Source organism: Procambarus clarkii, chromosome 13 (genome assembly GCF_040958095.1).
Source record: "Procambarus clarkii isolate CNS0578487 chromosome 13, FALCON_Pclarkii_2.0, whole genome shotgun sequence".
NCBI lineage: Eukaryota > Metazoa > Arthropoda > Malacostraca > Decapoda > Cambaridae > Procambarus > Procambarus clarkii.
The window spans coordinates 38,348,146-38,361,048 of record NC_091162.1 but is presented as its reverse complement, the minus strand read 5'-3'; the positions used below and the strand labels follow the sequence as shown (position 1 = coordinate 38,361,048).

The window sequence follows — 12,903 nt, the reverse complement described above, 5'->3', positions numbered from 1 at the left end:
TAGCGTTTCGGGCAAGGTGAGGGGGGGGGGACAGCTTAGACTAAAACTTAATAGTAATTGAGATTAACCCTTAACATGCTCGGGGTTTAATATCCTGCCATCCCCACAGGCGCATGTCATTTTGAAAAAAACAATTATTTTTTCTTTCTAACCTGTTAATTTGTGTTCACTGATCACGGGAAAAATAATAAAAAAATCGTAAGTGGCATATATTGCCCACTATAGGGCGGGGAAGTCTGGCAAATTATAGGCGCTGACTCAGCGTGCGTCCCAAGCGGTCTGTTGCTCGCAAGCTGTCAGGCCAGAGTTGCCACAAAGAGATAATTACCGAATTATTTCAATGTCTCTGATTTATTTTTCATACTTTTTTTGCTGTAATATTATTCAATAGTGTGTAGTTTGATATATTTATATAATAAAATGAGTGAATCATTGCTGTACTCAAAAATATGGTGTGCATATTGTTGATTCAATTATGTTCATCAATCGGTGAACAAATACTTTGTCGGTTATTACACTATAAGCACAGGTTATATATAAGTATTTGCATGTTTTGTTCACTTTAACGAACCACTAAGTAGCTATTATGAGTCAAAAAGTAATGAGGAGTGACCGCCGTGTACCAGCCAGCCACTCCCGCCCTTCCTCCAGTCATCTGACTCACCCTCATTCTCCTCCCACAATAATGTTTTTGCTATAATACACTATATACAGACGTTATATATAAGTATCTACATGTTTTGTTCACCATAACTGTACATCTAAGCTTGTATGGTGAGTAAAGGCACAGAGATGTGGCTACTCACACAGTCAGCTGATCGGCGGCTGCCCTCAAGGCCAGACGCACTAATATTTCTCCTCCAACAATACTGTGTTTGTGTTATTACGCTATATACACACATTATATATAAATATCTACCTGTTTTATTCATCATACTTGTACAAATAAACTGGTATGGTGCCCAAAGACCATCGTGGTAACCAGTAAACAACACCGTCGTCTGCACGGTGGCGTCGTGCAGACGACGCCACCGCCCTCACCAAAATGGCGGCTCCAAACCTTCTCTTGCTGTTTATACCCTCTATACGCACGTTATATATAAGTATCTACATTTGTGTTCACCATAGCGAACCACTAAGCTGGTATGGTGAGTGCAGTCAATAAAAGGTGGCCACACACAGTCAAAGACATCGCCACCACCCTCCCTCCCACAGCATTACACCTCCTTCCATGGCGCACAGCGCTAAATATCACCACAATCCTGCTATTATCAGAACCCTGGTCAGTTTTATCACAGTCAGGGGTCTTCTGTAATAATATCATCGCTACATAATAGCATGAACAAGTATAATTTGGCATTTTTAGGCGATGCTGTGGTCACAAGCTGAACAGCAGTGCTGTTAGCTCATGCTGCGTGCGTCAGGCTTGGTTGCTCACTCAATACTGAGGCCAATAACACCCGGGAGCTTGGCCCACGATTTTAAAAAAAAATGGCGTCTGTTTACAAGAGCCCTGATGAAGGTGTGGTGAACCCCGTGTATCCGCGGGCTGTTTAAATCTTGCGTAGTACTCTAACACATCATATGACGTGATGCGCAGTTTACTGGAACAACGTCCAGCACGTCATATGACGTGATGCGCACTTTAAGGGTTAAAGTATAAATTGCGTTGAAAGAAAGAAATAATAGACAAAAAAGGGGGGAACATGGTAGAAAATAACTAATATACAAATTGGTCAACAAACAGCATTGTTTAAAAAATAGTAAGACATGTGTTGACATTTAGGGGTAAGGTAGGTTACATGGAGTTAATTAGGTAATACTTAGTTTTCATCTTAGCTCGTTGAAAGAGGTACAGACTTTGACATGATTGGGAAGGTCATTCCACATTCTGGGTCCCTTGATTTGTAGAGCATTTCTAGTTTGATTAAGTCGTGCTCATGGAATATCAAATGGGTATTTGTTTCTGGTGTGGTGCCCATGGGTTCTGTTACAACCTTCTAAGAAGCTTTTAAGGTCAGGATTGACATTACAATTTAGAGTTTTAAATATATAGAATACACATGAGAGGATGTGCAGTGACTTAATATCTAACATATTTAGAGATTTGAGTAAGGGTACCGAGTGCTGTTTGGGGCCAGAGTTAGATATTGTTCTAATAGCAGCTTTGTGTTGGGTAATTAGAGGACGAAAATGATTTTGGGTAGTAGAACCCCAAGCACAAATACCATAGTTGAGATAAGGATAGATGAGAGAGTAATAGAGCGTCACTAGGGCAGGGCGAGGTACATAATATCTGATCCTAGAAAGAATGCCAACAGTTTTGGAAACTTTTCTGGGGGGAGCCCCTACAGCTCCCCGGAGCTATCCATGGCTGATATGGATACCCTAACTATTTTGCATCAGTCGATGTGGGTGGAGTTCTAGACCTACCAGGGACCACGAGCCAGAACTTGGCCCCCTCACAGAGGCACGGGGAGCAATGGCTCATAGAATTGCACATGTGATTTGGAGCATTCTATATCTGCCATTGACCGGGACAGGCACCCAGAAAGATAAGCGCCACAAAACAAACCCCTATTCTGGTTAACAACAAAAATCGACAAACGAGTGAACAGAACTCCCCAAGAAAAACGAACTAACAAGCATGACGTCACACAAGCCTTTAGAGGTTTTTGAGACTTGGGCAGTTGCGGGGGTTGCCCCGTCTGGGGTAGCTGCGGAGGCATTCGAGTCTGTTCCTCCGGCCGATGCTCCGGGGTCTGACCAGTGGGCCCCTTCTCTTCCAGCTCTCTCGGCTGCCCCCGCTTTTTCATGTGAGGTCGGAGGTCGGGGCTTTTGAGGTCGACTCGTCCCCGGGGCCTGGTGTAGAGGCTCCTGGGGTTGGGGAGGAGCGGCCTTGGGCTCCATTGGGCCCCACCTGGATTTCCATCCATCTGAGCGGGGCTTACTGTTGCAAAGAGTGGGATTTTCTTTTCCCCCCTCTGTGTACGATTTGGACTTGGGTTCTGCTCCTCCCCGGGTTCGGTTCCATCTCCCTGTGGTTTCTTCGGTTCCGTCTTCCAGAGGTTTTCGGCTACCCGCATCTCTTCGCCTGCGGTGCGGTTGGCCTTTGCGGCTTACCTCCTGCATGACCCAGAATTTGCGTCCATACTGGTTCCTTCCGTTCTGGTCCGGGATGCCGGATTGGGCTACTTGTGGCCAAATTGGGCTACTTGTGGCCAAATTGGGCTACTTGTAGCCAGTTGGGCTACTTGTAGCCAGTTGGGCTACTTGTAGCCAGTTGGGCTACTTGTGGCCGGTTGGGCTACTTGTGGCCGGTTGGGCTGCTTGTGGCCGGTTGGGCTACTTGTGGCCAGTTGGGCTGCTGGTAGCCAGTTGGGCTACTTGTCGCTGGTTAGGCTACTTGTCGCCTTGCTGGGCTACTTTTTTTTCGTGTCCTGCGCATGCGCCGTGGGAGTTTGTTTTGGTTCCGGGCGGTGTGCACACGTGTTGGCGTTCTGCGTCCATTTTATCTCGGGAGGGGGGGGGGCTTCGCCTCTCGCTCTTTTCTTTCTCCAGTCCGTGCCCCGTTGCTCTTGGGGGTGTTCTGGAGTGCCGCTGTGGGGAAGTCACGAGGTTTTTCCCTGCGTTTTAGGGTGGGGGGAGCTTCCTTTGCCGCTCCCCTCCTCCTCTCGGGCATGGGCGCCCTGGCCGCCTCCGGTGGCTACGTTCTCATAGGCTTGCGTCATAGCCCTTCAGCGCCTATGTTCTGCAGGCGAGTTGGTGCGGTCTGGCGTCTCCTTCGTCCTGATGCTGTTTTTGTTTTTGGAAGTAGGAATGGGTGTGCATATGTACTTGAGAACGTGGAACGTATCAACCGAGGTGCCTGCTGCAGGGCTATTGGCCCATACGTGGCAGCTCTTGTTCTCACCACCCGATTCCTTCCTCGGTTCACGGGTGACTGCGGGTGGCCTCTTGGCCCTTACGAGGCAGCTCCTGCCTGTACTCATCCTGCCCCTCTGTCGTGACACTGAACCCCAGTTCATTCCGAACACAGCCATTTCACAACACATAACACCTTGCCTCAGCAACCGTCCCCACCACCGTGTACTCCTACACACACCAGACCCTTGAGGCGTACCACTAGGTTTGTACTGGAACACAATGAGTGAACATATGGAAGGTATTTAAAGGCCGTCGGGTTTTGTCATTTATTTATTTATTTATTTATTTATTTATATACAAGAAGGTACATTGGGTTTGTGAGAATACATAGCATAGTACAGTAATTGCACTCTTTTAATTACCTAGAATAGACTCTGACAAATAATAACATTAACATACTCTATTAGGTAAATACACTTCCAATACCCATAGACCACTTGACCTCACGGTCACCACTTGCACTCGTAACTTCCGCCTAAGTCCCTAATACTGAATGATTACTACAACGCTCCACACCGGTTAGTCTTTCATTCAATACTCACATACTGCAGACTTAACTTGGTCACTAAGATCACATAAGGCTCTCGCATAGCTGTCTGCTACACTTCGCTGTTGCCACAAACGAAGACCCCGGAGGACTTGCCAGTTCCACTTCCACAACCTCACTCCACTCAGCCATGGCCTCAAACATTTCACCACACCTCTCAAGGAAGGTATAATCCGATTAACCTTATCCCTATAAGCAGTAACCTTGTTCCTAGAAGCCTGAGTCCTCTTTCCAGGAATTATTAGTTTGGCTAACAGCTGCGGTCTTAATCCCTTTGACCTTTCTTGGATATGTGATCCATAGTCTGTCTACTTAACATATACTTCCAATCATCATTCGTTAAGTGTTGTAGTAATGATCCTCTAGCTAATAATCCCTACTAACTTGTGGATTACAACACCCTCTCCTATGTTTGTCTAACCATGCTTGAGTTTGGGGCCTCGCCTCCACCTTGTTCCATGGTGCAACGGTGGAGGTGCCTGTTCGGTGGTATGTTTTCCTGTGTCGAGGGTGTTATGTGCTCGCCTCCTTGTGCTTGCGGGGTTGAGTTCCGGCTCTTTAGTTCCGGCTCTCACCTGTCGTTCGCCTGACGTGCAGATTCTGTGCTTCCTGGGCGCTCTCGTCTCTGCTCTTGGGGCTGTGTATGGGTATGCCTAATGTGTTCCATCGATTGCCTGTTACTCTACACACGTTTCTTCTACCGTCCCTGTAGCTCGGTTGGGTGCTCAGATTCCGTCTGTGTCCCCTTGTGTGTCACTCGTGTTACGGTTTATTTTTATCTTCCCTGTCGCTTCCTCGGGGAGTGTGGTGACGTTTTGCTGCGGTTTTGGTACTGCAGCTGCGTGTAGGGGTATGGTTGTGGCGTTTTGTTCAGCCCCTCCGTGCTCCCTCTGGGGCCCTCCTTCCTTGCTGGTCTTGCTGTGCCGGGCCTGGTTTTTCCATGTTCCTTGGATTCTCTGTCCTGACCTCGTTGTGCTGGCTGGGGATGAGCTTGGGCTCTTCGTCTCGCCCCTCGCCTATTATTCGCTTTCGGTTCAAGTTCCAGAGCCCAGTGGGCTCCCTTCCTTAGTGCTTTTCACGGCTGCCCCGGGGTTTTTCTTGATGCTGGAGCTTTGGGGGGACAGCTCAGCCCCGGGGCCTGCAGGGTGGGTTCCCAGGGCTGGGGTGGGGCTAAAGTGGGGGGCCTCAGGCCCCGTTGGTCCCTGCCGGGGTTTTTCTACCCCTATGGGCTGGGCTTGCAGTTTTGTGGAGTGGGGTTCTTCTGTCCCCCCTCTCCACAGGAGCTTTTTGGGCGTCGGCCCCTCCACGGGCTCGGTTCCTTGTCCATTATGCCCGTTGCTTCTGTCCTGTCGGTGGGTGCTTTTCTACGGTCTTCGCCCCTTTTTTCTGGGACGGGGCTTCTCCGTCATGTCTCCCTCTTCTTGGGGTTCTGCATGACTTTTGGTCTCGGGTGCGACTTTGTTTTTGTGCCTTCGTCCTTTGTGTTTGCTTCTTTTTGTTCTCGAAGGTTCAGGACAGTTTTGCTCCTTCCCGTTTTCTGGTACGTCTGTCGTCGTTCGGTGGGGCTTCCCTCAGGTCCTTTCTAGTGTTTGTGGGTCCTATTCCAGGCAGCTTCTGGGTGTTTGGCCTTTTTGTTCTTTTGTTCATATCTCTTCTCTTAGCACTGTCTCGGCGCTGCTCATTCCTGGGGGCGATTTTGCTCATCTTGAGCCAGCCGGCTGAGTGAACAGCACGCTGGACTTGTGATCCTGTGATCCTGGGTTCGATCCCAGGCGCCAGCGAGAAATAATGGGCAGAGTTTCTTTCACCCTATGCCCCTGTTACCTAGCAGTAAATAGGTACCTGGGTGTTAGTCAGCTGTCACGGGCTGCTTCCTGGGGGTGGAGGCCTGGGCGAGAACCGGGCCACGGGGACACTAAAAATCCCCGAAATCGTCTCAAGATATCTTAATGAGTCTTTTCGCTCCTGCCCTTCTGCGGGATGTTGGTGTGGGGCGGCTCTTTGTGCGGGTTCCTTCCCTGTCGGCTGCACTTGTGGCGGTGGAATTGCGCGCTCGTGGCTTTTTGGTTTTGGTCCTGCGTTTCTTTTCCCTCCTGGAGCTGTCATAGGATTGGCTTGCGGAGGATGTAGAGACGCTTGGGGCCGTTCCTGGGTCTGGCACCTTGGTTTCTGCTGCTAGCTTTCGGTATCAATGTTCCTTCTGCGCCGTTTCGCAGACTGTCTCGTGCGTTGTTTCACCTCCGGCCTGCTCATGCGCTGCCTGTGCCGTCCTGGTCTTTGGACAGGGTGCTCTCCTGTCTTTTTCCTTGGTTTGTTGTGGCTCCTTCGGTTCAGGATTGCTTTGCTACGGCTCTTTTTCTGTTGGCATTGGCCTCTGGGGGTCGTGTGGCGGAGCTACATGCTCCTCTCAGGTGTAGTGGTTTTTTGCTCCTATGGTCATGGTCCTAGGTTTGTTCGTCTGCAGCTATCTTCCTTTTTTTGGTAAAGGATGTGCCTGCTGCTTTCCGGAGGGGTTCTTGGGTTGTTGTCTCGACTTCGTGTTGAGGAGTAGGGCACCGACCGCCTCCCGGGTATGTCCCCTTGTTTTCTTATGTAGTCTTTGGTGAAGTAGCTCCCGGGAGCCATAGGGGCTCCCCCCAGAAAACCAGCATTGAATGTAATGAAACGCCATTTTCTGGGCGAGTCCCGGAGGCTCCCCGGCACCCTCCCACCCTCCGGTCGGCATTTTTTTCGCGACTTTGACATCCAACCTCAGAACTGGGGCGGGGATCGCCGGCTTGGGGGTCTGGGGCTCCCCCTTCCCCCTCCCGGGGAGGGGGGAGCTGCGCAGGTGTGGGGCACAGCTCGTGTGACGTCATGCTTGTTAGTTCGTTTTTCTTGGGGAGTTCTGTCCACTCGTTTGTCGATTTTCGTTGTTAACCAGAATAGGGGTTTGTTTTGTGGTGCTTACCTTTCTGGGTGCCTGTCCCGGTTGATGGCAGATATAGAATGCTCCAAATCACATGTGCAATTCTATGGGCCATTGCTCCCTGTGCCTCTGTGAGGGTGCCAGGTTCTGGCTCGTGGTCTCCGGTAGGCCTAGAACTCCACCCACATCAACTGATGCAAAATAGTTAGGGTATCCATATCAGCCATGGATAGCTCCGGGGAGCCTCTGGGACTCACCCAGAAAATGGTGTTTAATTACATTCAATGCTGGCTTTTTTTGCTATATATAGAATGTGTCCCTGGAAATTCAGCTTGTTATCAATGAAGACACCAAGGAATTTACCATCAACTTTACTACTGATTTGTATATTGTTTATTTTTAGATTAATTTCATTTGAGGATTTATTGCCAAATAAAATATAGACAGTTTTGTCAATGTTAAGGGTGAGTTTGTTAGCAGTTAGCCAAAGATGGACTTTATTTAGTTCAGTATTCACAGTGACATTTAGAGCAAGAGGGTCAGGTCTGGAGAAAATGAAAGTTGTGTCATCAGCAAATAAGGTTGGTTTGAGGTGTTGAGAAGCAATAACGCGCTTCCGGGTATTTGTATTTTTCATGTTCCATTCAAAACTCCCGTGACTACATGGGGTTCACATCAGCTACCTCAGGGCTCTTGTAAACAGACGCCATCTTTAAAAAAAAAATCGGGGTCCACATTCCCCGGTGTGAGAGCCTCAGTAGTGAGTGAGCAACCAAGGCCGTCGCATGCAGCATGAGCTCACAGCACTGCTGTTCAGCTTGTGACCTCAGCACCGCCTAATAATGTCAAGGGTCTCGCGGTGTTCCGTTTCTAGAGTCTCCCATCGGAACCGTAGTCTCCGATCTCCTGGCGAGCTCGCTGGCGTTGACGTTTTCTGTTCGGCAGACATTCTTTCTCCCTCTTTGCCGGTTTGGTTTTCCAGCTCTGCTTGCTCGTTGGTCACTCCCGGGATCTTCCCGCACCTCTGCCTCTTCCTATGGTCCATGGCGGGGCTGGTTCGGTTCTGCCTCTAGTCTCTCACCTTCGGTTGGTGGTCAGGTGGCTTCGTTATTAGTGTCCCACCTGCAGGCTTTTTCTTGGCAGCAGTATGGGGTTTTTTGGTGGTCCTTCCTTTTCCTTCTGTCCCTTCTTAAGTGGCTGCATTTGTTGGCGTCGGCTTTTTTTTCTGGTGAAGGTTCAGGGCCGTCATCTTGCCGCATACTGTCGCTTTGTTTTGTGTGGCACTGGCGGAGCCGCTTCGGCTTGCTTTCGGTCTTCATGTTACATCTGCTGTTTCGTAGGCTGTCTCGTGCGTTGTTTCACCTCTGGCCTGCTCATGCGCCGCCTGAGCCGTTCTTGTCTTTGATCAGCGTGCTCTTTCTTCTTCTCCTCCTCGGTTTCTTGTGGCCCCTTCGGTTCGGGTTTGTTTCTTGAAGGCTCTTTTTCCTGTTGGCATTTGCCTCTAGGGGTCAGGTTGGTGAGCTTCCTGCTCTCCTCCAGCACAGGGGTTTCTGCTCATTCAGTCGTGGCGATAGGTTTGTTCAGTTGCAGCTGTCTCCCTCTTTTCTGGCACAGAATGAGACTGCTGCTTTCCGGAAGGGTCCGGAAACTGTAGGTCTGGGGCTCCCCCTTCCCCCTCCCAGGGAGGGGGAGTTGTGCAGACAGCGGCACGGTGACATGTGATGTCATGATCGTTTGCTCGTTTCTTTTAGGGGAGTTCTATCCACTTGTTCGGCTTGTGGTAGCAATTTTCACCAGAATAGGGGTTTGTTTATGGGACGCTTACCTTTCTGGGTGCCTGACTCGGTCGATGGCAGACATAGAATGCTTCCAACTACACTGAGGAGGCCAGGTTCTGGCTGGTGGTCCCCGGTAGGCCCATAGAACTCCATACAGATGACTGATGCCAAAGTCTGACATTAGCATATCAGCCTGGATAAGCTCTAGGGGAGCCTCTGGATCTCACCCAGAAAATGGTGTTTCATTACATTCAACGCTGTTTTTTTGTTCTACTCTGAAAGGTTATACACAGCATGTAAGAAGTATGCAAACCTTACCCTGTTGATGCTTATAACTAGAAAATAAATGATTGGGGTACATTGGTGATCATTAATTAATTTAACTAGCAGTATAAAATATAAATTCAGATGTTATATAATTTACATGAACAGAACTTATGAGTAAATAATCAAGACTGCATGATTGCATGTGTGTAGACAGATTGCTTATTATCCAAACAAACAGCAGTAGCAGCATGAATATATATAGTATGAATTTGTATATCATGAATAGTTTAATCTCTCAAACAAATAATGAAAAAAAGTCTGATATTTTGTTTCCAGGGGTAAAGCACAGCTGAGGAAGGGTACAGAGGACAGGGACAGCCTGCGTCAGGTGACAGAAGAGTTACTCATCCATGTGAGGTTCCTCACCATGACTACTGATGAGATGACAGAGTATGTCCTGCCAACTGGGATCCTGACCCCAGAAGAGACTTCTGCTATTCTTTTGAACATAAAGAATGTGAAAAATGTGAAACTACCAGCTGAATTCTCCAGGAACAGAAAGAAAAGAAATGTCTGCTTTGACAGAAGTTTCCTTAGGACGATTACATTTAAGCCCAATAATAAAAGTATGAAAAGCTCCTACCAAAAAGCAGACGAGAATTTTGTAGAAGACCTCACTGTTTCTAGGGTAATTTATCTTAAGAGCATTGTAGATCATGGAAACATATTACATAATAATTCAGAGGTAACAATAGAGGGTTATTGGCCCAACACCGACGGTGATGATGTGGTGGAGACCGGCAGAGTCATAAACAGAGCAGTTGAGTTTAAAAAGCCTGTCAAACTCACCAAAGATAGTAAGTATATTATCTCTGCAAAACAAGAAAATTCGGAGATTCGGAAAAATCACTGTTGCCATGAATATGAACCATCAACAGATGGTTCATTCGAATTCGATTCAGAGTCTGAATTCGAATTCGATTCAGACTCTGAATCTTGTGTAGAAGAGAGAGACTACACTTATTCTAATAAAAATGGAAATGTGGTTCTAAAAGGAAATTTTCTAATAATTTCAGAAGGTCTGACATTTCATTACTTTTGCCTTGATAATTAAAAATAACTGACCTTGACTCTAAGAGTCCTGTGATGAGCACAAGGCAAAAGAAAGAACCAAGGGCAATGACTAAAGACTCTGTGGCCAAAAATATTCCATGAAATCTGAAAAGTTACCACAGACTGTCATTGAGAAATAACACACAAGCCAGCATTTGTTATAGTCACAGAGAATTACCATAAGTAGGGTAGGGTAGGCACTAGAATTTTGCAAATTATTTTTTGTATATTTGTGTAAAATACAGTGGGGCCTCGACTTACGAATTTAATTCGTTACCAGTGGCCGGGTCATAAGTCGAAACAAATTTTCCCATAAGAAATAGTGTAAATTGAATTAGTCAGTTCCACACCCCCAAAAATATTAACTTAAAAATACATTTTATACTGAATACAACTTTCTTTCTATCTACAATATAGTATGTTTATCTTTCCTATATATGAGTATGCTTGTTAGCGTATGGGAGACAGGGAGGAGAGGTGTTACTGTTTAGAAGAAGAGTCCCCTTTCATTATTACAACAGGCAGTGATAACTTCTATGAGGTACACACACTCCTACATTTTTGCCTGCATTCCACCAGGATCTGGTTGTAGTTCACTGCTTGTCTGTCTCACTAAAAACCTTTTCATAGAGAATTGTTTTCCATACGTTTTAATTTTTGTCTGTAGTGAGGTATCAGTGTCATTCTCAGCAAACACAAAACGTGTTGAAAACTTTCCTCTAACTCCTCCCATAGGTGTAGGAATAACTTGTATTGAGAATGGTGCAGGAGAGTATTTGAGAAACTTTTAATCCAAAAATCCAAACATATAGGTTTTATAATATATGGTTTTTCCTAGAACTATTTTGTTCCTAATCTATTACAAATAGTTTTTACATGTTTAAATATAAAATTTATGGTGTTTTTTGTAAAATTCATTAATAAATTGTGAATGATATTTAATGGCTGAATGAAACCTTCAAAATACATTTAGTTATTCTATGATCAGAAAAAAGTAGTTTTCCAAATTTTCTAAAAATAGCTCTTTTTAACACAATTTGACTCCTTATGCATTCCACTAAACACTAATATGTTTTAATATAAAATTTATGTATTATTCCCTAAAATAATTTATATAAATTGTAAATGTTGCTTGATAGTGGTGTGAAACATTCTGAAAACTTTTTGTTGTCTTATATATTGGCGTGTTCTTATTAACTGTCTCAAGTGCACTGTTTATCAAACAAGAAGATTAACATTCGTCAACCCTTAAAATCTTATGTTATCCTGCTGGTGCAAAATGGGGGAATCTTTAAGAATAGTATCTATATGACAAATGGTGTTTTCCCTAACTCAAACAATGTAAGGTTTATTATTCTACACTTATTTCTAATGACTCTTAGATGTTTACATTCTCTGACGTATAGTTGTCAAGGCTATGTCCATTACTCTCACCACAGATTCTTAAACTCCTCTGCATGTTTAACTATAATTGTTTCCATTCTGAATCTCCATGGACATTTGTATCCAAGATGAAACCAATGTGGTTTCGCTCAGCGCCTTCAGCAGCTAGCACATTTGCTCATTAATTTCCACAGATTCCAACTTGGTAGGGGATTCACAGAAATTTGGCTATTCATATTGTTATTATGAATGCATTTCCATATTATAAGACAAATACATGAGTTTATGATAAATTCGTTTTCTGTGATATAACAGTGGTATGCTGTTTTTTCTTTTAACCCCACACTGAACTAAATCACGAGAGTATATATTGTTTATTAAAAAGCGCTACCACTGACCGCCAATTAAGTGCTCACATCAATTATAACTCTATAAGAAATAACACACAAGCCATGCCCAACCTTTTATCAACATTGACGCTGCACACACTCTGGTGCCTCGACTCAAAATTGCCATTCATCAGTCATATAGAGGAGAAAACTTTGACAAACTTCACCTATCATAAATAAGAAGCACCAACATTGACTGCCAAATGCTCATATCAAATCTAACTCTAAGAAACAACATGCAATCGTTGCAAATAACCACGTCAACACAGACTCTGGACATGATACGTCTCCCAACAACATCACTCGTGCTGTCATCAAGATGGAAATGTTAGGACCTCTCCTATTGCTTATATATACACAGCAATGTGCTGTTTCCCCGGCCAACAGCCTCGCTTCTGTGCCAGGTAAGTCCACTATGGGCTCACCGTAGCTACTTGGAACTTGTTTTTCCGAATAGCTGAATTTTAAACAACAATAACAACTGCTACCCTATTCTATATGAAAGATTACACAGTTTAGATCAAAAGCTAGCTATAAGCTCATCTAATATTCCTATCTCACAGGATGATTAGTCAAACATAGAATCAGGGC

At 45.6% G+C, this 12,903-nt stretch overlaps 1 protein-coding gene across 1 annotated transcript in view; it reads left to right on the top strand.

Annotated features, from left to right (window-relative positions):
* LOC123757293 (uncharacterized) overlaps positions 1–11,483 on the top strand; it is a gene marked incomplete at its 5' end in the record, with an annotated part of 68,423 nt that extends 56,940 nt beyond the window's left edge. The window contains 1 exon segment of the mRNA XM_069323869.1: positions 9,764–11,483. Within this exon segment, the coding sequence (XP_069179970.1) occupies positions 9,764–10,541 (778 nt within the window).
* Between the last annotated feature and the right edge of the window lie 1,420 nt (positions 11,484–12,903).